Source organism: Manihot esculenta, chromosome 6 (genome assembly GCF_001659605.2).
Source record: "Manihot esculenta cultivar AM560-2 chromosome 6, M.esculenta_v8, whole genome shotgun sequence".
In the NCBI taxonomy this organism is placed as follows: Eukaryota; Viridiplantae; Streptophyta; class Magnoliopsida; order Malpighiales; family Euphorbiaceae; genus Manihot; species Manihot esculenta.
In genome coordinates, this window is record NC_035166.2 from 25,211,707 (window position 1) to 25,234,061 (window position 22,355).

The 22,355-nt window shown below is 32.1% G+C and overlaps 4 protein-coding genes across 6 annotated transcripts; 1 reads left to right on the forward strand and 3 right to left on the reverse strand.

Moving 5' to 3' along the window:
- Positions 1 to 1,384: 1,384 nt before the first annotated feature.
- LOC110617764 (F-box/LRR-repeat protein At5g63520) lies at positions 1,385 to 4,783 on the reverse strand. The gene is made up of 10 exons (XM_021760750.2): positions 4,181 to 4,783; positions 3,981 to 4,088; positions 3,774 to 3,863; positions 3,522 to 3,662; positions 3,159 to 3,260; positions 3,014 to 3,053; positions 2,685 to 2,834; positions 2,303 to 2,481; positions 2,092 to 2,204; positions 1,385 to 1,992 (listed from the first exon to the last, which is right to left on the reverse strand). The coding sequence occupies exons 1-10, from the start codon at positions 4,388 to 4,390 to the stop codon at positions 1,551 to 1,553; spliced, it is 1,575 nt and encodes a 524-aa protein (XP_021616442.1). The 5' UTR covers positions 4,391 to 4,783; the 3' UTR covers positions 1,385 to 1,550.
- Positions 4,784 to 10,690: 5,907 nt separating this feature from the next.
- Positions 10,691 to 14,969, forward strand: LOC110617765 (SUMO-activating enzyme subunit 1B-1). Of its 2 annotated transcripts, none has more exons than XM_021760751.1 (11): positions 10,691 to 10,775; positions 10,891 to 11,010; positions 11,113 to 11,164; positions 11,720 to 11,915; positions 12,086 to 12,165; positions 12,272 to 12,388; positions 12,972 to 13,037; positions 13,741 to 13,807; positions 14,217 to 14,320; positions 14,402 to 14,506; positions 14,592 to 14,969. In XM_021760751.1, the coding sequence occupies exons 2-11, from the start codon at positions 10,928 to 10,930 to the stop codon at positions 14,700 to 14,702; spliced, it is 981 nt and encodes a 326-aa protein (XP_021616443.1). In that variant the 5' UTR covers positions 10,691 to 10,775; positions 10,891 to 10,927; the 3' UTR covers positions 14,703 to 14,969. The 2 variants fall into 2 exon arrangements, with proteins under 2 accessions (XP_021616443.1, XP_021616445.1); XM_021760753.2 differs by having other exon boundaries at positions 10,695 to 10,809.
- Positions 14,970 to 16,983: 2,014 nt separating this feature from the next.
- On the reverse strand, positions 16,984 to 18,045 carry LOC110617045 (probable WRKY transcription factor 56). Of its 2 annotated transcripts, none has more exons than XM_043957648.1 (2): positions 17,442 to 18,045; positions 16,984 to 17,341 (listed from the first exon to the last, which is right to left on the reverse strand). In XM_043957648.1, exons 1-2 carry the CDS (start codon positions 17,978 to 17,980, stop codon positions 17,131 to 17,133), a joined length of 750 nt encoding a protein of 249 aa, XP_043813583.1. In that variant the 5' UTR covers positions 17,981 to 18,045; the 3' UTR covers positions 16,984 to 17,130. The 2 variants fall into 2 exon arrangements, with proteins under 2 accessions (XP_043813583.1, XP_021615318.1); XM_021759626.2 differs by having other exon boundaries at positions 16,984 to 17,344; positions 17,442 to 18,036.
- Positions 18,046 to 19,836: 1,791 nt separating this feature from the next.
- Positions 19,837 to 21,157, reverse strand: LOC110617063. Its single transcript, XM_021759660.2, has one exon. It carries the CDS (start codon positions 20,995 to 20,997, stop codon positions 20,140 to 20,142), a length of 858 nt encoding a protein of 285 aa, XP_021615352.1. The 5' UTR covers positions 20,998 to 21,157; the 3' UTR covers positions 19,837 to 20,139.
- Between the last annotated feature and the right edge of the window lie 1,198 nt (positions 21,158 to 22,355).

Below are 22,355 nucleotides of genomic sequence, written 5' to 3' on the forward strand. Positions count from 1 at the left end.
CAAAAAATTGATTAGCTTTTGTTAGCCATTCGGTTGGATCAGTACCGGAGTACCTCGGGAATTCAAGCTTGGCTAATTTTGACGAGAATATTGGCTTTCCTCCTGTGGCCGATTCTGCACGGTTGCCGCCTTGTTGAATTGATTTTTCCCGAGAGTTGCTGCTTCCACCTTCTCGGCTTGACAGGACTGTTTCAGAAAGTTTGGTCATCATACCTTCCAGGTGTTGCAATTTGCTAGTAACCCCAGTTTCCATTCGACCAACAACATCTTGAAGCTGCCCTAGTCCTGTTTCAAGGTTCTCGATTCGTTCCTTGTTAGTCGTCATAAGGAATAAGAAAGAATAGTAAGAAGAAAGAAGAGAGGGAAAAAAAAAACCAGGCTCTGATACCAATGTTAGATGGTCCCAATCAGAGTAAGAATGTAAGAAGAATAATTTTCTGCTTATGGTGAGAAAAGAAAACCAGTAATGAGTTTGAGCTTGCCCTTTATTAATGAGTAGCAGTAATATATATACTGCAGAAAAATAACAACTTCCCTATAAATAAGGATGAAAGCAAAACAAACAAGTAGTGCTAAATCAACAAAATCAAATAACAGAATCAAAGTAGAATCAAATAACAGCTATTTTAGGCAAGCAAGCTGCAGCAGTAACTCAGTCAAGATATTTGGAATTGATCTTCGACAACCGACTGGATCTTCTTGGTCTATCATATACCCTCCTATTAAAAACAATACTAACGCTTTTTACTCATTTTATTAAAAAAAAAAACACTAACGTCATTGAATATTTATATAATATAATGTATTTTAATTGAATAATTTTAAAATAAAAATAAATTAATAATTTTTTATTTCTAAGAAGATATCATTTTATTTATAAGAATACAGCTATAACAAAATCCTAGATAAACAGACAAAAGCTACTAAGGTTCACAAGATAAACCCTCAAAATACAATAGAGTTCTAGCACCTAGAAATCCTAAACCACTTGACCTGCTCTGACCCAGTTAGGAGAAACGATTCACTGCCATCTTAACTGGAAGTCATTCATCGTTGGTGGTAATAGAACCTTTTTTACCGCTGAAATTTTATCATATAATCATGTTTTAAAGTTCGTATAAAATATAAAAAGGCCTATATATCATATTGCCTTTTAGATTTGATAAAATTATAATTTATTTTTTTTTAATAAAAATAATTTTTAAAATTTCATTCTATTAATAAAAACAGTTATTCTATTGAAGTCATTGTTAAATTATAATAATTTAATTGTTTAAATTTTATTTTTTTAAATAATTTAATTTTTTAATTTGAAAAATAAAATGGATAAAAATGAATGAATAATTTGCGGGTTAGAAATAAATATCAAAAAGAAAAGTATTTAGAAAAACCAAAGTCAGCCATTTCATTTCATATATGAAAAAAAAAAATAACATTAGCCAGCATTTTTGGAGCTTTGATACATGCACAAAGCAAAACTATATGTAATAGAAAAACCTATGGCAAACAATTTTGCCATTTGATGCACTTCAAATCAAACCTGAGCTAACTTAATCCTCTGCATTTGCTGGAACATAGGACATAACTAAGTATACTGTGCTATGATAATGCAGGCAGCAACGAGCAGAGTTTGCTTCATCATCTTCTTGAGATATTGAGCTTGAAGAACCTCTTCCAATTTCTCCACCACAATACACTCCTGCTAATGGAACCCCAGGAAAGTTTTCGCGAAATGGGAAGCTCTCTGCATTTTGGTCGAATGACTCGCCCCGGAGAACGCAAGAGAAGATTAAACCTCCAAACACCTCTTTCTCCTCAACATTCGTTTGCTGCAGGCAGTTTTTGCTCTCTGATTCTTCCTTCAAATTTGCAAGGCTTCTATAGGCATTGCCACATGATGATGATGCAGTATCAGCGTCTGAATGGTAGAATAGGAAAGAATCACCAGGTTTGACGCCAACACCCTTAATGATGAAGAACTCTTTATCTCCCCTGTTAGAAATCAGAAAGATATCACTCATTTCTTATTCTTTTTTCCCCTTCTTTACAGTGCAGAACATAAATAGAAAATTGCTAGAAAATATGTCTTACCCAATAACTTCATAAAATGCTAAGGATGCTCTTGATGAACTCTCTGCGCCAATATAGCATTCTCTATGTTGTACGACTCCAATATACAGATCAGGAGACTCTTCCTCATTAAACTGCAAGAGTTTTTTTCTTTTTTTTAGAACTCAATGGAAGGAGCGTGAAAAACATCATAGCTTTTAGATTCATAAAAATAAAAGAAAAAACAATCCACCTGATCATTGATATCAACTAAGAGGCCCTCTGCATCAAGAATATCATACTGTCCCTGCAATCTAGCAGTAAGCCATGAACACTCTGTGTCTTTTGCTATTACGCAAACTGCCTGGAGATGGGGACCAAATGGCATTACACCCGTTGACAATGTAACATGAAATTGAATTTCTCCTATATCTGCTCCTCGAAAAAAAACCCAGAAAATAAAAATAAATAAAAATTGGAAGAGAGAAAATTGAGGAAAAAGAGAGTATAAATGCAACCTTCAAACCTTTGATGCCAACTACAGGATTTTTGTTATTGAATTTTCAAATGCAGTTACTGATTTACTAATTGTTTTATTATATTATTAGATTGAATGCAAAGAAATCATGAAGTACCGTCAGACTTATGTTTGTCCCTTGCAAATACAAGAGCAACAGCATCTAAATTCATATCTGCATGGTTATCTCGAGAACTATCTGCACTTCTATACAAGAAGCACCCACTTGCATCACCCACGATGACTGTTTCCTCATTCATGGCACAATCTGCAAAGTTGCAAAGCTTATCAACTTCATATGTAAAAAGCTCATAAGGACATCTCTCGAAGACAACCATACGCGTAGAACGTTTAATGAAAGATATGCAACCCATTAATCAATAATCTTGACAAAAAAAGGAAAAGGAAAAATTAAAAAAGACAAAATGCATATTATATGGTACTTACCCATACTTGCAAGGACTGGCTTCATATCAACGTTTCGATTCTAGATAATCAGCAACATCACATGTTAACAATGGCTCCGAAAAAAAAAATCAAATAAGAGTAATCGGGATTATTTTGACAAGAAATAATTAGAACCCCAACTTACTCCAAACAATATGATCCCTGCAGGTGATGTGCAATCTGAAACAGAAGCTGTGAAACTTCTAATATCCATCAAAAATTTGTCAACCAAAGCTTTTTGAGGTACCTGATGGGAGTGAAAGATACTGTTAGTGATTAAGAATCCTTTTGTGCATACAAACCACAAACAAGGCCTTGATTTGCAATGCCATACATCAAAATTTGCCCCATTTTGATGAGACTCTGCATTAGCCTTCACAACAGAGTAATGTGACCATTGATCTTGCTTGACTCTCTAGACAATCTTTTTTGTCATAATACTTAGCATATATATATATAGAGAGAGAGAGAAAGAGAGTATCTTCCATTTTCAGGATAAGTAAATTACCGTTTTTGTTCGCAGCAGTGGGATTGCATCAACTTTGAGTCCAGGTACAAATCCAACAACCAAAACTATCCCTTTATCAGGAGAATCAGTCAGATCATCTTCATCATCATCATCCTCATCATCACTTGATTCCCACTTAATCTGCTTGATATTTCACAAGAAATGAAAAGGGCTCATGTCTCATTTCATTTTCTTTTTTTTCCCCAATTTTTATTTTGACAAAAACATAAGAATAAAGACGCACAGACTAACCTCTTTTAGTACGTTACGAGCATCAAAACCAATGATTCCACTGGCTGCATTAGTAATTACTGGCACTTTTGATCCCAATTTTTCTGTAATCTTCATCATAGATAATCAAATGCAACTACAGTCAGTTTCACCAAATGCAAAGTATAGCTGATAGGCGAAATCAGAAAAGAAAATACAACATGAATCAATTTAATGAAGAAGGATTACTAGTTGATGAGTCAGTTCCAAGCTGAATTGCTTGCCAATGCAGGCAATTGCAAAGTGAGGATAAATGGGCTGGGACAGAACCTTTTCTAAAACCTCTTTCACAGCATCCTAATTACAGGATTAAAGCATGGAAATTAGAGAAAAAGAGTATTTGGAAATTCAAATTCATCCTCATGAGAAAATTAAGAGTGGAAATTTACATGGAGGGACGGGTTGAGAGAGAGAGCAGAGGCGAGCTTGGGCTTTGAAAGAATTCGGCCGCACACCTTGTTCCAGCATCTGCTAACGCATGCCGCCGAAGCAAAAGACAAAGCAGGAAGCCTAGAGAGTATATTTTCAACAACATCTTCACTCACTAGAGAAAACCCACTAGCCCTCATCTTCTCCTTCGTTGGTGGGTTCATCTCCATTTACTAGGTGATTATAAATAGAAAAAGAACAGGTCAGATTTTCAATGGAAAAATAAAATGGGCAGAGGAGGAGTTTTCATACAAGGAAAGAAATAAGCATGTTTAGATAGAAAAAGAAGGTTTTTGTGCTTGCAATTAAGACATTTATGGGGATTTGGATTCATTTCTTCTCACAGAATCTGATTTTTGGATTTTGTAGATTGATTGGATTTGGTGCTTTATATTTGCCAGCGGTAACTGCTGTTTATAGCTTGATAAATCTCATTCATTAATCTTAATCTGAGTTGAGGATCCACATTTAAAGAGTCCATTTTTCTTAAGCTTGATGCAAGAGAAGAGAAGGAGGTTCTCGGTTGAAATGTATGCCGCCGGCGTCTCTGGCTCCTCCCCCTAATTAAGGGAAGATCTGGAGTTCAGGTTTTGGATATGAATTTATTTTTCATAGCAATTACTGCATTGGATTGCTATTTTCGTCAACTTTCTTTGGACATATATGTTTTACATTTATTTTTATGTAGAAACCGTCGGGAAAATGAAATCTGAAAAGCAGGCTAAAATCCAAATTGATTCGTTCATTTCAAAACCTTTATATATCACCGACTCAATTTTTAGGAAATTATTTTTTCATAGCTTAATTTTTTATCAAAATTTAATATTATTTTTTTATACTTGCTGCCAATAGTGGAGAATCAACAAATTAAATTATAAATATGATTTATAAAAATATTACAAATTAAATCAACAAATAAAATATAAAAATATATTAATTGAATGATTTATAAATATAAATTAAATATTTAATTAATATAAAATATAAAAATTTGATAATAATTTATCATATATAAAATACAACATTTTTTTTACTATGTATACGCCTCAATTTAATTAAAAATATATTTTATATATTATACTTCTCTATTCAAAATAAATTATTTGACTTGGCTTTTATTTTACTTTAAAATGTTTTCAAAGTTTTTAAAATTAAATGAGTAAAATTGATTAATTTATTAATTCATTTATATTATTTTTTAAGTGTAGTTTAGAATGAAAATATTTTATATAATATATTTTAAGTGTATATATATAATTTATGTTTGAATTATGATTGAACCCAAATAGTTAATAAATTATTTTATAATTTTATTCAACTTTTCTAAATATGATATTCTAGCTCCACTGCTCATAAACATTTGCCTTTTTAGACATTTACTTTATTAACAAAACTCTATAAAAAGAATTAGAAGAATAATTATTTAATCATTTAATGAAACTCATTAATTTAATTTATTAATTTAAAAAATTCATTAAAATAATTTTAAAATATTAAAAAATCTATTAATCAATCATTTTTTATTTTAAAAATTAAACATTATATTATTTAGTTCTTATAATATAAAAAAAATTATTTATTGCTCCTTTAATTTTATAAAAATTAAATTAATTAATTTTTTATTTTAATTTTTTAATATATAATAATTAAAATTAATAAAAAATTAATCAGTATATTTTTTAATATTTTAAAAATATTTTAATATATATTTTTTTAAACCAAAACTACTAATTGTATTAATAAAATTTTATCAAACAAAAAAATGATTACATCTGATAGATTTTCTAACTAAAATATGAGCAGTTATAGCAATATTATGACAAATTCATCTAACAAAAATATCAATTCTAAAGTCTAACAAATAATTATAATCATTCAAAATTAAACCTCTGCATAAGATAATTTGGCAAAAATATTTCTCATTTTTTATCATTTATCTAGCATAAATCATTAAAATCTCCCGAATAAAACCGCAAAATAGAGATTTTACGAGATAAAACTCGAATAAGGTTTTAAGACTGACGTCCTCGTTGTGATTCCGGAAACCCATAATAATTAGTAAACCTCCATTGAACATTATCTTCCGAAACAATCGAATCAATAAAATTTTAAAAAAAATCAACCACCGAAATAGATCCACGACTCTCCTACATTAACAAAAAGTATCATTTCAATCCCTGTTTATTGACCGAGAAGCAACCATCAAAATGTAAAAAATTACAAAAAAATTTCATATGAGAACTAAGAGTTTTTATTTTCATTAAAAATAAAATGTCTGACTTATAACTATAAATCAAATCTTACAGTGCAATAATTGTCCGAAAATTGCTGTCATAAATCTGCTAAAGATATCTGCATATTCTGAAAATTGATTAGATTGTATGTGAGAAATATTTTCACCATACAGAAATCATAAATGACAGATCGAAATATCTTTTAAGCTTTTAATAGGGACAACAACATTTTTTTTTTATCGATAGTCAATTGATGCAGATCGTTTTTTATGGGAAAATAGAAAGAAGAAATTAGGTATAAATAAAAAAAAGTGAGAGTATCGAGTCATAAAAGAACTACAAATAAAATTTGGGTTCAAAGTTAAAAGCATTATTATTTTAATGTATTTTTTAAAATTAAAAAATTAATTAATAAATTTCACTAAATTTAAAAAATTAAGAATTCGAAGAGCAGTCAATAATCGGTGATGATAATTGTTAATTAATAAATGAAAATCAATGAATATTTAGATGATTGATTTGCTTTTTTTTAAAGAGAAATAAAAATTTTGATTTTTATTAATAAAATAAATACTCGTTGAATTAATTATATTTTTTAATAATTTAATTTTATGTAAATATAATAATATTTTAAAATAATATATATAAAATTGAAAATTATAATTTATTTCAATTTTAACTGTGCAATATGATTGTCCATCTCTTAAATCCACATTAGAAAATCAACTCAATTAAATGCTCATAGGAAGTCTAAGGTTATTTTGCTAAGTGGATACTTGTCTTAAATTGTAATTATTTCATTATGATCTAATGATTAAAGATACATCTAATTCATTTTAGAGATTTTCATTCTCATATTCTATTAAAAAAAAATTTCATTGTTAGTCTCTTATCTATTTATTTTAAAAATATAATACATATTCACTTGCATATTTTAATATATTCATCTATAAAACAAATTTAATAATACAATGATATTGATGATCTGAGATCCAATGGAATAGGGTTTTACAAGGGTTTTGTATTACAAGACAATGGTTAATACAACTTTCTCAGACTCCTCTCCAAAACTTAGTTTGTCTGGGGATGGTGCTCCCCTTTTATCCTTTCTGCTGGGCTCATGGTGACGTATAAAGGCCTCTCCGTGATTGGGACACGCGTCTCTGGCATGCAGATTTGGGTGTACGAGGGTATCAGCCGCCTGCTCCATGCGTAACGGCCTCTGATTCTCCCCATGCGTACATCCGTATGGATCTGCCAGGCTGTCTGAGCTGGGTCTGACACTGGGCTGGGCTGAGAGTCGGACCAGATGCTGAGCCCAAGAGGAGAGGGCTTGCTTGGCGCGGGTTGGGCCGGCCTGGATGGAGGAGATGGGTGAGCCCGGCCTTTGAAGGCATACGGGTCAGGCTTGTCTCACGTGTGTGTGTGGGCCTCTGCTTGATGGGCTTTTGGCTATGGTCGAGGCCCTGGTTCGGGGTTAAGAAATCCAGCGGTTATCAGATATCATTAAAAATAAAATAAAAAAATAAATTACAAGGAGTATTCATAAGTTTAATTTGCATTTAAATGCTTTTGAGATGTTTCAAATTTTATTTTTTTAATTTTTAATTTTAATTTAAAAAAAATAAGTTAATTAAAAATTAACTTGTGTTTTTACTTTTTTATATGTTTTGATATATATTCAAAAATAAAATAAATTTTAATACCAATTAAAAAATCTTAATAGTTGATTATTATCGCGTTATATAATATAATTCATCCATAAAAGCCACACGTGTGACCGCAATGTTTTATAAATGTTCACTGCCAAATCACGAAGCGGATTATAGGATATTTAGTTAAAATTAAAAATTTTGATTAAATTAATTTAAAATTTTAATTTAATTTTTTATTTATTTTTATTTTATTTAATTTTTAATTTAAAATTTCAGTTGTTTTAATTTGATTTAATTTTAATAAAAAAAATTAAATCGAACAAAAAAAATTAAATCGAATTCATCAGTAATAATAATAATAATATATTATTTTAAATAATATAAAAAAAATTAAATTATATTAAAATTAAAATATTTTAATTAAATTTTAAAATATTAAAAATAAAATATAAAAAATAAAAAAATATTAAAAATTTAAATCGATCAAATTAAAATAAATCAAATAAAATCAATTTAATTTAATTTAATTTAATTTTTAACTAAAATTAATTTAATATTAAAATTTTAATTCTCAATTTATTCGATTTCCATTTAATCGAACGCTGACCCAATTAATTTTGTAATCAAAGTATTCTGTTTTTCCTCACATTTTATGCTTGGTGAAATTTTAGCAATTTTTTAAAAAGAATTCCCTATATATATATATATATATATATATATATATATATATATACATACATACATATTACTATTTTGTTGTTTTTCATAACAAAATCCTTTCCAATTATTTTTCCAAGTGAAACATAATGATTTTTTCCATAATTATCATTGTATTATAATTTTTCATAATTAAAAGTATTTAATATTTATTTATTTATTTCAATGAAAAAATAAGTACATTATTATAAAAATAAATGAATAAATGAATAACAAGTATAAAAAATTTAGAAGTAAAATATATTTACTCAATTAATATATTTTTTTTAAAAGTAAAATTACTTATTGTATTAATAAAATTTTATCAAATAAAGAGAAATATTATCCCAAAAGAAAAACGATTATATCTAATAAATTCTCTAACATTACGACGAATCAATCTAACAGAAATATCAGTTATAGAGTTTAACAAAGATTTATAATCATTCAAAATCAAATCTCTGCATAACATAATTTAATAAAAATGCTTTTTAAGTGTCTATCAAAACCCTTACACAATATAATTTGGCAAAGATACATCTCATTTTTTTTCATCTCTTGAGTGTAAATCATTAAAATCTCCCGAATAAACCCACGGAAGAGAGTTTTTATGAGATAAAACTCGAATAAAGTTTCAAAACTGATATTATCGTTGTGATTCCGAAAACCCATAATAACTTGTAAACTTTCATTGAACATTATATTCCGAAACAATCAAATCAATAAAATTTGAAAAAAAGCCAACCACATAAATAAAAATAGATATATGACTATTTTACGTTAATGAAAGGCCTCCTTCAAATTATTTTTTATTGACTTGTATCTCCTTTCAAACAACTAAAAGCCTCGTTCACTATACTTTTAAAATTAAAATTATTACAAAAACAAAACAAATATTTTTTTATCTCTAATTAATAATAAATATCCCTTTGAAAGAGGTCATAAATCTGTAAAAAAATATATATATATTCTGAAAATTAATTGGATTGTATGTGAGAAATATCTCAATTATATAAAAATTAAAATCATAAGTGATAATCGAAATATCTCTGAAACTCTTAATAGGAACAATGATATTTTCTTTTCCATTAATAGGCAATTGATGTAAATCGTTTTTTATTGGAAAGTCAATTGACGTAAATCGTTTTCTATTGAAAAGAGAAAAAAGAAAGATTTAAAAAAAAAAAAGATAAGAGTATCGAGTTATAAAGTTACAACAAAGGAAAACTTGTCTTTTTCATTTTCTTATTCAATTAATGCTTTATTTGTTTAATTGTGAAGGATCCACATAATTTATAATTTTAAATTAAAAAATAATTAATTACATTGTTATAATATAAATGAACACTGCATGGTAAAAATTAAAAAAAAGTAAAATATGTTATATATTATTTTTGTTTTTCAATTTTAAACAAATTAATTTTCTTAATAAAAATTTTAATCACGTTATATTTGTATTATGATACACTCAACATAGACTTAGTTTCTCTAACGAATTTTCTCATATCGCATTTGAATTAAACACAAGCAGCTTTATATGTAATTAATAAAGTTAAAACCTTCGGAATCAGAATTTTTTGTTCTTTCTTCCAGGAATTCACGCAGTAAATATTACTTTATATTATTTAATAGGAGAAATGTTATACGCATATACAATATTTATTAAATAATTTTATAAATTAAAAATTTATTAATTAATTTTTTATATTAATATGAATATTTTAAATTTTTTATTATATTTAATGATTAAAATTAATAAAAGAATTAATTAATAAATGTTTTAAAATATTAAAAAACTTTAATATATTTTTTAAAATAAAAATAATAACTAATAAGTTTTAAATAATATAATAATTTTTTATTTTTTATCTCAGCAATTTTTTTTTTAAAAAAAAAACAACATTTGCCCCAAAGGTTGCTTCTTTGCACTTGTGGAAGACTGGAGCTGCTGAACTCGGAATCCGCTTAGGGTGCCCCTGCTTCACTTCTGTTTTTTATATTTGGGTTATTTTCTTTCCTTAATCCAATATATCACTTCGTGATCATAATAATTAGGGTTTTTCTCTCTAATACTTGGGAATTCAGATTGTTGTCAAATTGGTGGATTTGGTTCTGGTTACTTATGGACGGAGAGGAGTTAACCGAGCAGGAGACTGCATTGTACGATCGCCAAATTAGGGTTTGGGGTGCTGATGCTCAACGAAGGTATTCTCTGTGTTTGACCTTGATTTTCATCATCATTTCTCATTTCAGAGCACTCTTTTATGCTAACTTAGACTGATTGCGGGTTTGTTATCAATGTTTTAGATTAAGTAAATCTCACATATTGGTTTATGGGATGAAAGGGACTGTTGCCGAGGTATGTTGTCAAGTTTACAAAATTCAAGAAAATGCAGTTGATATGGTTCGAAAGTTCACCATATTATCTATCTCAATGACTCATGAGAGAATTACAAAATCCACCCCCCGCCCCCTCCTCCCCCCCCCCCCCCCCCAAAAAAAAAAAAAAAAAAAGAACCCCTCCAACACACACACACACACATGAACATAAATTTTTCTTTATCATTTATAGTACTTGATGTATAAAATATGGATTTCTATGTCATATTTTTTAGTTCTTGAGATAGTAAATCTGAGCACAATTTAGTCCTTAAAAATGGTTACAAATAGTCGAATTTCAATTCCAATTTCCAAGGCTGTCAGGTTACTTTTGCGGGCTGTCAATTTTGGAACTTTAGGAACAAAAGTGCATATAGATCAAACGTCAGGCAGTCTTTTAATACAAAAGTGCATATAGATCAAACCTCAGACAGTCCGTTAATGATTTTACTCATATGTTATATTGTGTCTGCTATAATTATTTCTTTTTATTTATATACATGTCTTCAGAACTTGAGGTTTTTTATGTGGGTAGTTTTGCAAGAACATTGTATTAGCAGGGGTTGGTAGTTTGACACTGGTGGATGACCGGGCTGTGACTGAAGATGCATTATCTTCTAACTTTTTGATACCACCTAATGAGAATATGTATGATGGGAAAACACTTGCTGAGGTTTGTTGCAATTCTCTGAAAGAATTCAACTCAATGGTTCGTGTTTCAGTTGAGAAAGGTTTGGCCTTTTTGTGTTCTTGCTTTTCAAATACATGATACTTAACACTGTTTTTCTTAGCATTATTGTTTACAAAGTATTTGAATTTTTTAGCGTGGTTACCAGAAATGCCCTTGTTTGCTAAATTCAATTTGCAGCTAATTGAGAACAATATATTATCAAACTTACAGGTGATTTGTCAAGATTTGGTGGAGACTTCTTTGATAAGTTTGACATTGTAATTGTCAGTTGTTGCACCCTCACAACCAAGGTACTATATTTTTGTAATATATATATAAAGTTAAACTGGTCGGTTCTTTATTATCATTTTGCATTTTTCTGTACCCAATTCTTTTTGCATTATGCTTTTACTGCAGAAATTGATTAATGAGAAGTGCCGCAAGTTATCAAAGCGTGTAGCATTTTATGCAGTTGACTGTAGAGATTCTTGTGGCGAGATGTTTGTTGACTTGCAGAAGTATATATACACAAAGGTTATAATCCTTTCTCTATATTTCAGATGTTGCAATTTGCAACTTGGTCATCGTGATGCGTTATATTCTGTTGGCTGCCAAGTGTCTGGTCCTAGGTGCTAACTTGTCATCAAATCATTTCCGTATTATGTGGTAGAGTACTGATTTCTTGTTTTACCTCTACATTGAGTACCATGATACCATCTCTTCTTCATTGTATGCTCAATGTCCACTTATATGGATGTTGACTCATATGTGACATTATCGGCCTGTGACCTCATGTTGTATGCTATACTCATTTGGAATCAGAGAGATTTGAGAATTGTAGATAGCTTGTTTGGTTCCGCCGGGAAGGGGTGGGGGGAATGAGGGTAAACTGATCAATTAGTATGCTGCTGGAGAATAATTGGTTTCCCATCTAGCATACTTTTTCTAATGTTGTTTTTGTGGATATCTCCTATTTCTATGTTTTCTTATGTTGGGCTTGCACTCAGTATGGTCTGCTTCACAGCTCATAAATGGGCTGCTAAGTTTTGGCTTTTAAGCATCATCAAATTCTTTGTTACCAAGGCACTAACTTCACAATATTTCTGGTTATTGACAGAAAAAGCTTGATGAAAATAATCAACCCACAGCCATTGAACGTGAATTGCAATACCCAAGTTTTCAGGTAGTGTAAAAATTTTGAAGTTTTTTAACTGAGTTTTGTTTTTAGTTGTGCTAATTAAATAAACTATAAATGCAAGAACTTATCTGCTGCTGCCTGTCTAATTTCAAATGCACGCTAACATTTAAAAGACCTGGTAAAGCTATAAAGTGCATAAATATAATTTGGATATGGTAAAATGACTAACTTCATGGTCAAACTAGAAGCAAAATCTTTCATGTCAGTGTTGAAAAAATGAATTGAATTACTTCTACGTCAATTCTCTATGGATAATCCAGCTAATGCTTCTCTCAGTTGCAAATTGATGTGGATGAGGAGCAAACCAATGTATATTATCATCAAAAGCTACTACTGTTGGTTGTTTATGTTTATTAAAATGAAAGCGTCGGAATGATCTGACTAAATTGCTAACCATGAAAATATGCTGTATTTTGTGTAACTTTTCTATTATTGCATTCTTACATTTTGTGACCATCTTAAACGTTGCATGCATAAAGGGATTTGTTCTTCAGTATCTGGACTTCCAGACAAACATTTTTATGCAACATGCAGTTAGAATTTAGAGGTAACAAGCTTTTAGGGTTATACCAAGTTAGATGGTTATGGTATTTGTTTTTGGAGTTATGAATGTTTTTTATGGATAATATTCTAGTGGCATTATGCAAGTTTGTGTCCAGTTTAATGATAGCCTATGTCCTTCATGCAGGAATCAATTTCAGTACCTTGGAGAAAACTCCCCAGGAAGGTGTCAAAGCTTTACTTTGCCATGAGAGGTGTGCTTGCTTATTCACTCATTGCTTTCTAGGGAAATAAAAGAAAATGCCAAAAAGCAAAGAAAAGGAAAGAAGGAAGCTAACCAAACTTTGCCCAGACAAGTTCGCAGCATTGTGATATGATATATAGTGAATGCATTTAGAGCCGCATGTCTATGTTGTATTTGGTACTTTTGAGCACAGAGTGATAACTTTCTAGGAGGCTGAGTTTATTCCTAATTGCCATCAATCAGTTTCTTTGATGTGAGGATTATGTATAGATAGTGTTTTGGCATCTCTTAATACAAAATCTTTGCATAATATTTCTTCTTCATCTTCTTGAAACTGGGCTTGCATAAATTTGTGAGTTGTCGTTTCTAACTTGGCCTATATATTTAAGAATTACCTATTTTATCCTCCCCTTTTTCAGTGATAGAAAGGTATGAAGAGGTTGAGGGACGGAATCCAGGACAAATTTCTATTGACGATCTTCCTGCTGTTCTCAAGCTGAAAAAGGAACTTTGTGAGGCACAGGTATGTTCATAGAAATTGGTGATTTTGAGTTGATATTCTTGGTGTTCCTTCTTATGGTAGCACTATCTCAATGCCTTTCAGTCGATGAATGAATCTCATATTCCCAACGCCCTAATGGAAAAATTGGTCATGGGTAGAAGAGAATTCCCTCCAGTTTGTGCTATCATTGGAGGAATCCTTGGACAGGTAATATTTCCTGGTTCCATTAGAATTATCCATGTTCTTCTTAACATTAAATGCTTAAGTTTACGTCTAACATTAAACCCTTTAGGAAGTCATCAAAGCAATATCAGGCAAAGGTGATCCCCTCCAAAATTTTTTCTTCTTTGATGCTATGGACGGGAAAGGCATAATAGAGAATATATCACCTCCTAACACGTGAAATTGCAGACATTGTTTGTAAATTCGACTCTGGGGAACAAATGATGCGTAGGAAAAGATTAATCTGATGATTTTGTATACTAGGTGATATTGACCCAATAGGGGGAACATAATTTACAGAATTGTCAGGTAGGTTTGGACATTAAATTTTTGCTTATGAACATTTTAACTTATGGCTCTCGATGGTTGGAGCTCTTTTATTTTTGTTAATCATGTTCATACTTTTAAGTGATCTTCCTTCAATAACAGAGCTGGGATTGGCCGTTAATGGTGTGTTGCTTCTCCTGTATCAAGAAAAAGTGGTCTATTGCCAGCCATATTATTTTCTTTGAATAGGCTGAGGTGATTCCTTGATTCATGGGTGTGGCCTAGGCTGTTGCAGACGCGTTCAAAAATGTACTTTTAATGATGGGTAGGGGATGGGCAATCAATCTTCTAAAACTTTAACTGATACGAAAACAAATTTCACGCCTGGGCTCGCTTGTTCTTCTCTTCTTTTATTTCCTTTGAAAATTACTACCCATTAATGAAAAATACATTAATAAAACGTGTTTTAGATTTTAAAAAGTTATACGAAAGTATTAATTAATGAATTTTTTTATGCTACAAATATTTAAAACTAACAAATGACTATATTAACAATTTTTAAAAAAAATTATATATATTTTTTAAAATTGAAGAAATTGGAGCACTCAAAATTTTTATTTTTGCCAAAGCACACTTGTCCTTGATAAGAAATAGGTTGATAACCTTGTATACTCATAAATGGGGAAATAAGCGGCCTTGTGTTGCACATTGTTATTAAGGGGAAATATAAACAATGTAATTTATATGAACCTGTTAAGAGTATGCTTACTTAGGTCCGGTAATCTGAATATATATATTCCTTCAAAAGAGAATCTGAACATATACATATATATATATATATATATATTCAATAAGTAACAAAAACTGAAGGAACCAGGGAAGAAAATCTGCAAGCCGTAAAGTGGAAAATAAAAGAAAGAAAAAAGGAAAATATTTCAGATCATAGGAACCAAACAGAAAATGTAAAAGAAATGCTTTCCTGCAAAGGGCAAATCCAACCAACCAACCAACCAACCAGCCCAATGTGGAAAAGTGCACGAATCTGCTGCCCATAGAGATCTTCGAGATGCGATTGTTGAATTAGCGGTCCAGATTTTCTTCCATAAGATTGTGACGTTGAATTCTAATTCAAATTCAGAAAGCGGATAGTTATTATCCCCGCTATATAATCTAATCCACAAAAATCAGTTTCAACTTTCAAAGCAAAACCCAGTAACTTCCTCTTTACTTCAAAAAACACCACAATTCCCAAGTCCTTGTAGAGTACGATAAAGATGAAAAGATGTAGCGCTAGCAATCAAGGGAAAGAAACAGAAGAAGAACCACACCAGCAGTGCAAGCATTTTCAACAACAATGCGACTCTACAAAACAATTAAAACCAAGAACCTTATATCGATCATCAACAGACTCAAGAGTCATGATTAAATCCCTTTATCTGAACGATCACTCTCCGAGAACTCTCATGTCTTCGCTTCAAAACAGGAAGTCACCTTTAGATGGTGGCGGAGTATGGAAAGTGAGGTACAATGATTTGGCACTTGAAGAGATACTGAGAGAGAGAAGGGCAGCCATTGAGAGCGGCAAGTTGAAGGGCAGACGGCTTTTTGAGGCGGCAGAGGGTGCAAGTGAGGTGGGTTCCGGAGAGAATCAGGAGATAATATTCGGTGGTCGGGAAGTTTTTGTTCATGATCAGTGCAATGAAGTGAGATCGGTTTTCTCCTATGATTCGGATGATGGGAAGGAATACATTGAAAGCAAAGAAGAAGAGTTGTATCCTGTTGATTGTCATTCTTCTTCTTGTGCATCGTCTTCTTATATATGTGATGATTGTATCGAGGTGGCTGTGGCTAATGAGAGATATCAGGATATGTCACTAGATAGATGGAAATTCATCAAGGGTTGGCTTCCAATTGCTTTAATTCTTCTTACGTGTGCAATTGGTATTACCTCAGTGAAGATGCTTTGTGGCAATGGAAAAGCAAAAGAGGTGATTCTAGTCCCAACATGATCCTCTCTCTCTGGCTTTCTCGCTTTTGTCTGCTCAGATTGATTCTTATCTGTGGAGAGATTGATTCACAGATCCGTAAAATATTCTGTATCAACGTTTCTTTTCTTGTTTTCTTGCTTAGTGAATATTCTTTTTTCTTTGTGAACTTTACTGTTTATAATTAATTATATATGCATATACATATTGTGAAAATTACTAAGATAAGCAACTGAATTTCAATCCATAGTGAACCAGTAAAACCTAACATGAATCTTCAATGGCACAGGATTCTCCCCATGCATCCATGCAAAAAGAAAATTAAGAAAAGTACATGTTTCTTAGAAGATTATTAATTTATTCACGATTTGTAATTCCTGCGTGGGTATCAGAAAGAAGCTTATATGTTTGCATCTGCCTGAGGATTATTTCTTCAAAATTATCACTACATATCTCAGTTGGATGAGTATGCATTCCTTCGTAAGTTGTCACTACAATCTCTTCATTATTAGAATTGCGTTGGACTTGCTTCTTCACGTTGCATCCACTATGGGTGCACTTGTAGTAACTTCTGTGCATCAAACAAGTATACGTTATTAAAAATCTTAATTCTCAAAGCAAAAATAATTAATGAGAGACATCGGACAAGATTATAAGTATTAGTTAACCTTGGGAACTTGCTATTCTTTACTGTCTTCTGCCCATATTTTCTCCATCGATACCCATCATCAAGTATGTCAATCTGACTCCTTGTCTGAAATGCATATCTATGCCTTATAATCTCCTTATTTTCATTATCCCCTTCGAACTTTTCACTTGTACTGCTTGAGCTTCCACTCTGATGATGACTTGTACTCTTTTCTGAACTTATCCAACTTCCATCTTTACCACTGAATTGGGTTCCAGGATTTGCCATTTGCATCTGTAATGATGAAGAATAAGTGGATGGTCCTAATGATGATCCTGCTGGGAGAAATATCTCATGGCTCTCCATTTGATTGAAAAGAAAAGATACAGAAAGAGAAGCTAGCTTCACGTATGCAATTATAAGAAGGAAGAAAGTTGTAGAAAAAGGTAGGAGGCTTCCATTTTCACTTGTCTGATGCTTTGAGAGAGGCTGATTTGTATCACAAGCTGTATATGTGGGAAGAAGATGAGCCGTAAACGGCACGATATCATCTGCGATCCACATATATAGCAACATCATTCAAATCAAGAGTGGATAATCTACTACAGTGTCATACATGTATCTGTTTTGATCATGATAGATATTTGTTTTATAGCGCAAAACGTCAAGAATTCGATCCTTGGCATTTTAACTTTTAATTCCTTTAAATATTTTTCAACAAAAATAATTACTTAATAACATATGCTATGCACATTGTACACATGAGATATTTCCATAGGAAATTAATTAAATGACAAGTAAATCTAAGTGGGAATATATATGCCACTTTCAATCCTGTGTGATGAAATGAATCCAACACTAAATGACAATATCAATGAATAATTCTATGAATCACTAAATGATATATGCTTTGTAATGCTTTGCAAATAGGGCAAAAGTGGAGGACTTGCTTGATATTTATGTGCAGCTTAATGGATGCATTAGTACAGTAGCTCTAATTTTCGTTTGGACATGAGCGACAGTACTAGAGATAGTTAGTTAGGCAAGAATTTTGAAATTTTAGTGAGTTGAACGTAGACAATTTTGCTGAATTGGGTTAATTTTTATATATGTATGTAATTAATAGGAGAGGCCTTTCAGCCTGATGGTGCCAGGCATTAAGCAGGCAGGTTAGGCAGCACACATCAGTGGAATAATTTGCATTATCTGGTAATAATAGTAAGCCCAAGAATTGCCACCACCACTGTTTGTTTTTTTTTTAATGTAAAAGAAATGATGGCATCAAACTAAGCATAACAAAAAAGAAAAGAAAAACCTGAGGCAATATGCCAAAGAGAAGAGGTAAAAGAAAGTGGAAGAACAGCACAGGAGATGATGCGTTCATGAAATCCAAGAGCATTACAAAAGCTGCATATTACCGATAAGAGATATCGATGGATGAGTTTTGTCAGGTTTTCTTTTGTCTTGTAGGAAAAATCCTATCTCCAAACGATAATGCATGTCTACTTTTACTCTGATCTTCGAGAGTGCAAGTATTTGACTGAGGATATTTCTTTGATCGTAATCCGCTCCAATTCTAAAAGATAGAGAGGTACTGAGCTCTGCCTCTTTCTGGATATAAAGTCTAATGATACTGATAAATAAGTCCTTTCATTTGAAAAATCATTTAGTTAATACCTAATATTTAATTCTATTAATCATTATCTAATTAAATAGCAACATTATATTTTTAATTTATATTAAAAAAACATTTTGTTAAAGGGATAATAAATGATAATTTTAATTTCAAAATAAAAGCAAAATTTATCCGTGTTCCATTGGGGCATGGAATATCTATTGTATAGTTAAAATCAAACATGGAAGTTGGTTCGCCATCACATTCTCCACTATCAAATAATTGAACTCTTCCTGTCGTCTTCCCAATACTCATGTGACCTGCACTTAAGCTGATGGGAAACTTGGCAGATGATTTCCAATTGCCAATAGCAAGGGGTTAATTACAGAACGATGACAAGCAAATGGCTGTGCTTCTCCTCTTTGGCCCACCTCCTCAGATGGCCAACCCACCAAAGCAATCAATGCAAGGCTGAGCTCTAGCTAACAACAAACGATATTCCATCAATCTCAAATTCTTTCCTGCAATTGGAAATCAAACATGATTATTTTCTGCTAAAAGGGAGATTTTCTTTTTGAATTCCATGATCAGCTTTTGCTTCACCAACGTCACTGGGTTAGAAAAATCTTTTTGACTAGTCCTAATCTATCTTCGCCCGTGACTCTGGTCCCCTTCCTCTGGATCATTTCACCATCTTTCTTTTAAAGTAAGATGCTACCCTAGTTTCTGCTCTACTGCCAGTTGCTCATTAATGATTTAATTTGCATTTAAACTGAATAATCTAAGGAATCAAATGCTCAAAACCACCAAAAACTCAAAATCCAAAACCCAAAAGTTGGAGACATTGAATAAGAAATTTTGCTAGTCGTTGACAACAGAAGTAATAATGCAAAGTGATTAGTAGCTACAATATTGTTCATCATCAGACTGTTTCTGCACTTCTTACTCAGAAGGTTACCACCCAAAGCACCTCAATTCCACTAAACGCCCTACAACAGCAGAACACAGTTTTTCAAGTTTTTTCCTTCACTCAAAATAAGTAGTTTTCCCGAGAAACAAATAGTAAAATACGTTTTTTTTTTTTTTTTGGAACTGGTTCTTGCTAGAGTTGAAAATCCATATCTTAAATGCCCGGACCCCAAAGACTCCACAAACGAGAGTTTAGTAAGCCCACCACATCCGGTAAAACCTTCCTGGCCAAACCCTTGTGGTTAGTCCCCATAGCTTGTACGGTCACTTCCTCCATTTTCAGATTTTCTGTCATCTTTCCCATCTTTTCTTCACAAAAAACTCCATTTTCCTTCAAAACTCCGCCTTCAATGTCCTCTGGCACTATCACAGTCTCGCATTCATCTTCACTTACCGATATTTTAGATTCTGCCTCTACTTTATCGACCAAAATATTAGATTCAACACTGGCCTCAATCGCCTTGTTACCTCTCTTTTTCCCTCTAGTGTGTTTATTTGGAGACTCATTTTGCAGCAAGTGATTTTCAAACGCTTCAACAACTTGGTGAATGAGCTCTCGGTTTGGAGAAGAATCCCATCTATACCAAAAACTAGTGTAACAATCGAAACACCCACATTCGAAAAGGGGGGCTTTTTGAACATATTTCTTCTTTCCATCGGAGGTGATGGCCTTGCACTTGTTCTTTGAATGGTAGCAGTTAGTGTTGAAAGAAGAATGTGGGTTGGTTGTGGTGGTGGAGATAAGAGACCTTGCTACCAAGTAGGCCAAAACTTCACGATCATGGTTAGGGAGAGATAAGGCTAGGGCTAAGATGGCCACCGGGAGTAACTTTAAAACAGAGTCAGGATCTTTATATGAAGATGAAGATGATGGAGGTGAAGATAGAAAAGGGTACGCATTGCCTTTTCTCTTAAACTTCATCTCTTTCTTATTGATCACTCTCTTTCTTTCTTTGTCTTTCTGCATAATAAAGATAGTTTTTTTATTGTGAGGAGGGCATTCATCCGTCATCTCGAGTCCCGATACGCCGCGAATGGGGCCTAGGGTTAGCACTTTTTCGAGAATAAAGAGATAAAAATAAAGACTTTTTGGCAGATAACACTCCCCAAAAGCTTTTTGCTTTAAAGGACAGTAGATTGTATCACTGCAACGTTTTTCACCGGCTATTTAAGGGGTCTGCCGTATGTGTCTGAGTGTGGAGTGTGCTCGATGCCTTGCCTTTCGGTTTTAAGATGAGATCCCCAAATTCATTGAAACGAAGAATGTATTGTTGTCCTTGTAGGTTTAACGAAAAATTAACCAATTAGACAAGTGTTGAGAGTTGTTGCTTCCACTTTTAGGATTATTTATTGGTTCATGATCGTCTTTTGGTTAATGCTGCCTTGTGCAAAAATACTTAGGTTGTCTAAATCAGAATTTGATAGGTCTAGGCCCAAGGAAGCCCAAAACAGTATTGTCTCGCCAGTATGGCTATAGTTTGGGCCATTATGTGTGACAATCAATCTTCATTAACTCCAAAAGATAACGTGCGTCAGACAAAGAGAACCATCAAAAAAGAACCGAGACTAAGTTCTGCCGAGGATTCGTGGATATGGAAGTCTGCACCTTTGAAAATTTGAGGTTTCGCTATTTCTAGGCCCAATTGGTCTGGGCCTCTTGCATGATATTCGATTTTGCCTGGTTGGCTCCACTAGGAGGAGCGACCCACGTTAAAGTGGGACCTAAATGGATTAAAATAAGACATCATCACATGCATGGCCAATCAAATAATTTCACCATGATATGCCAAGCTTTTCCAAGACACATAGTGACAGTTGATTCCATTGGGATTACATTTTCTGTATAAGCTCAAGACCCAACAGAGGTTTTGGTTCAATCCGATTGCGAATCTGCGTTGTTGATTGCTGTTGCATACGGGTAATTTGGGTATGTTTGCTTATGGATGAAAATGAAATATAATGAAAGGAGAAACAGATAATCTAGGACAGAAGAGCGATGTAGCAGGTCGAATTTTAATGTAGTGTCCCTTTCAAAGTTTTTAGCCAGATTACATGACACCTACCTGCTAATGCTGATTCCTATTGTTGGACTTAAAGCCAAATGTATTATAATTCTTGCATTCTTATCAAAGGAGGACATCTGTTGTCCCTAAAGGATAAGGAACTGTTAAGTCAATTTCAAATCCCATCTGAGCTTAATTATTCAATTCAGAACTTTAAGCTTCGTAAATCCTAATCATTTACTCTTATATGAGAGTAAGATAAACATCAGGACACCCTTTTTTTTTTTCCCATAAAGAGCTTGTAAAGTGTCAACAATCAAAACCCTAAAAGCTAATTAATCATTGTTGTTGGACAATTTAGACTCCA

What these genes read in the sequence shown, in the direction of transcription:
- LOC110617764 (XM_021760750.2), bottom strand. Translation starts at nt 4,390, where the DNA reads ATGGAGATGAACCCACCAACGAAGGAGAAGATGAGGGCTAGTGGGTTT. An exon ending in CTCTCAACCCGTCCCTCCAT is followed by an intron (nt 4,089 to 4,180) that starts GTAAATTTCCAC and finishes TCCTGTAATTAG; the next exon opens with GATGCTGTGAAAGAGGTTTT. An exon ending in CACTGCTGCGAACAAAAACG is followed by an intron (nt 3,261 to 3,521) that starts GTAATTTACTTA and finishes CACTCCCATCAG; the next exon opens with GTACCTCAAAAAGCTTTGGT.
- LOC110617045 (XM_021759626.2), bottom strand. Translation starts at nt 17,980, where the DNA reads ATGATGTTGCTATATATGTGGATCGCAGATGATATCGTGCCGTTTACG. An exon ending in AAGAATAGCAAGTTCCCAAG is followed by an intron (nt 17,345 to 17,441) that starts GTTAACTAATAC and finishes TTTGATGCACAG; the next exon opens with AAGTTACTACAAGTGCACCC.
- LOC110617063 (XM_021759660.2), bottom strand. Translation starts at nt 20,997, where the DNA reads ATGACGGATGAATGCCCTCCTCACAATAAAAAAACTATCTTTATTATG.
- LOC110617765 (XM_021760751.1), top strand. Translation starts at nt 10,928, where the DNA reads ATGGACGGAGAGGAGTTAACCGAGCAGGAGACTGCATTGTACGATCGC. An exon ending in TGAAAGGGACTGTTGCCGAG is followed by an intron (nt 11,165 to 11,719) that starts GTATGTTGTCAA and finishes TTATGTGGGTAG; the next exon opens with TTTTGCAAGAACATTGTATT. An exon ending in GCTTTACTTTGCCATGAGAG is followed by an intron (nt 13,808 to 14,216) that starts GTGTGCTTGCTT and finishes CCCCTTTTTCAG; the next exon opens with TGATAGAAAGGTATGAAGAG.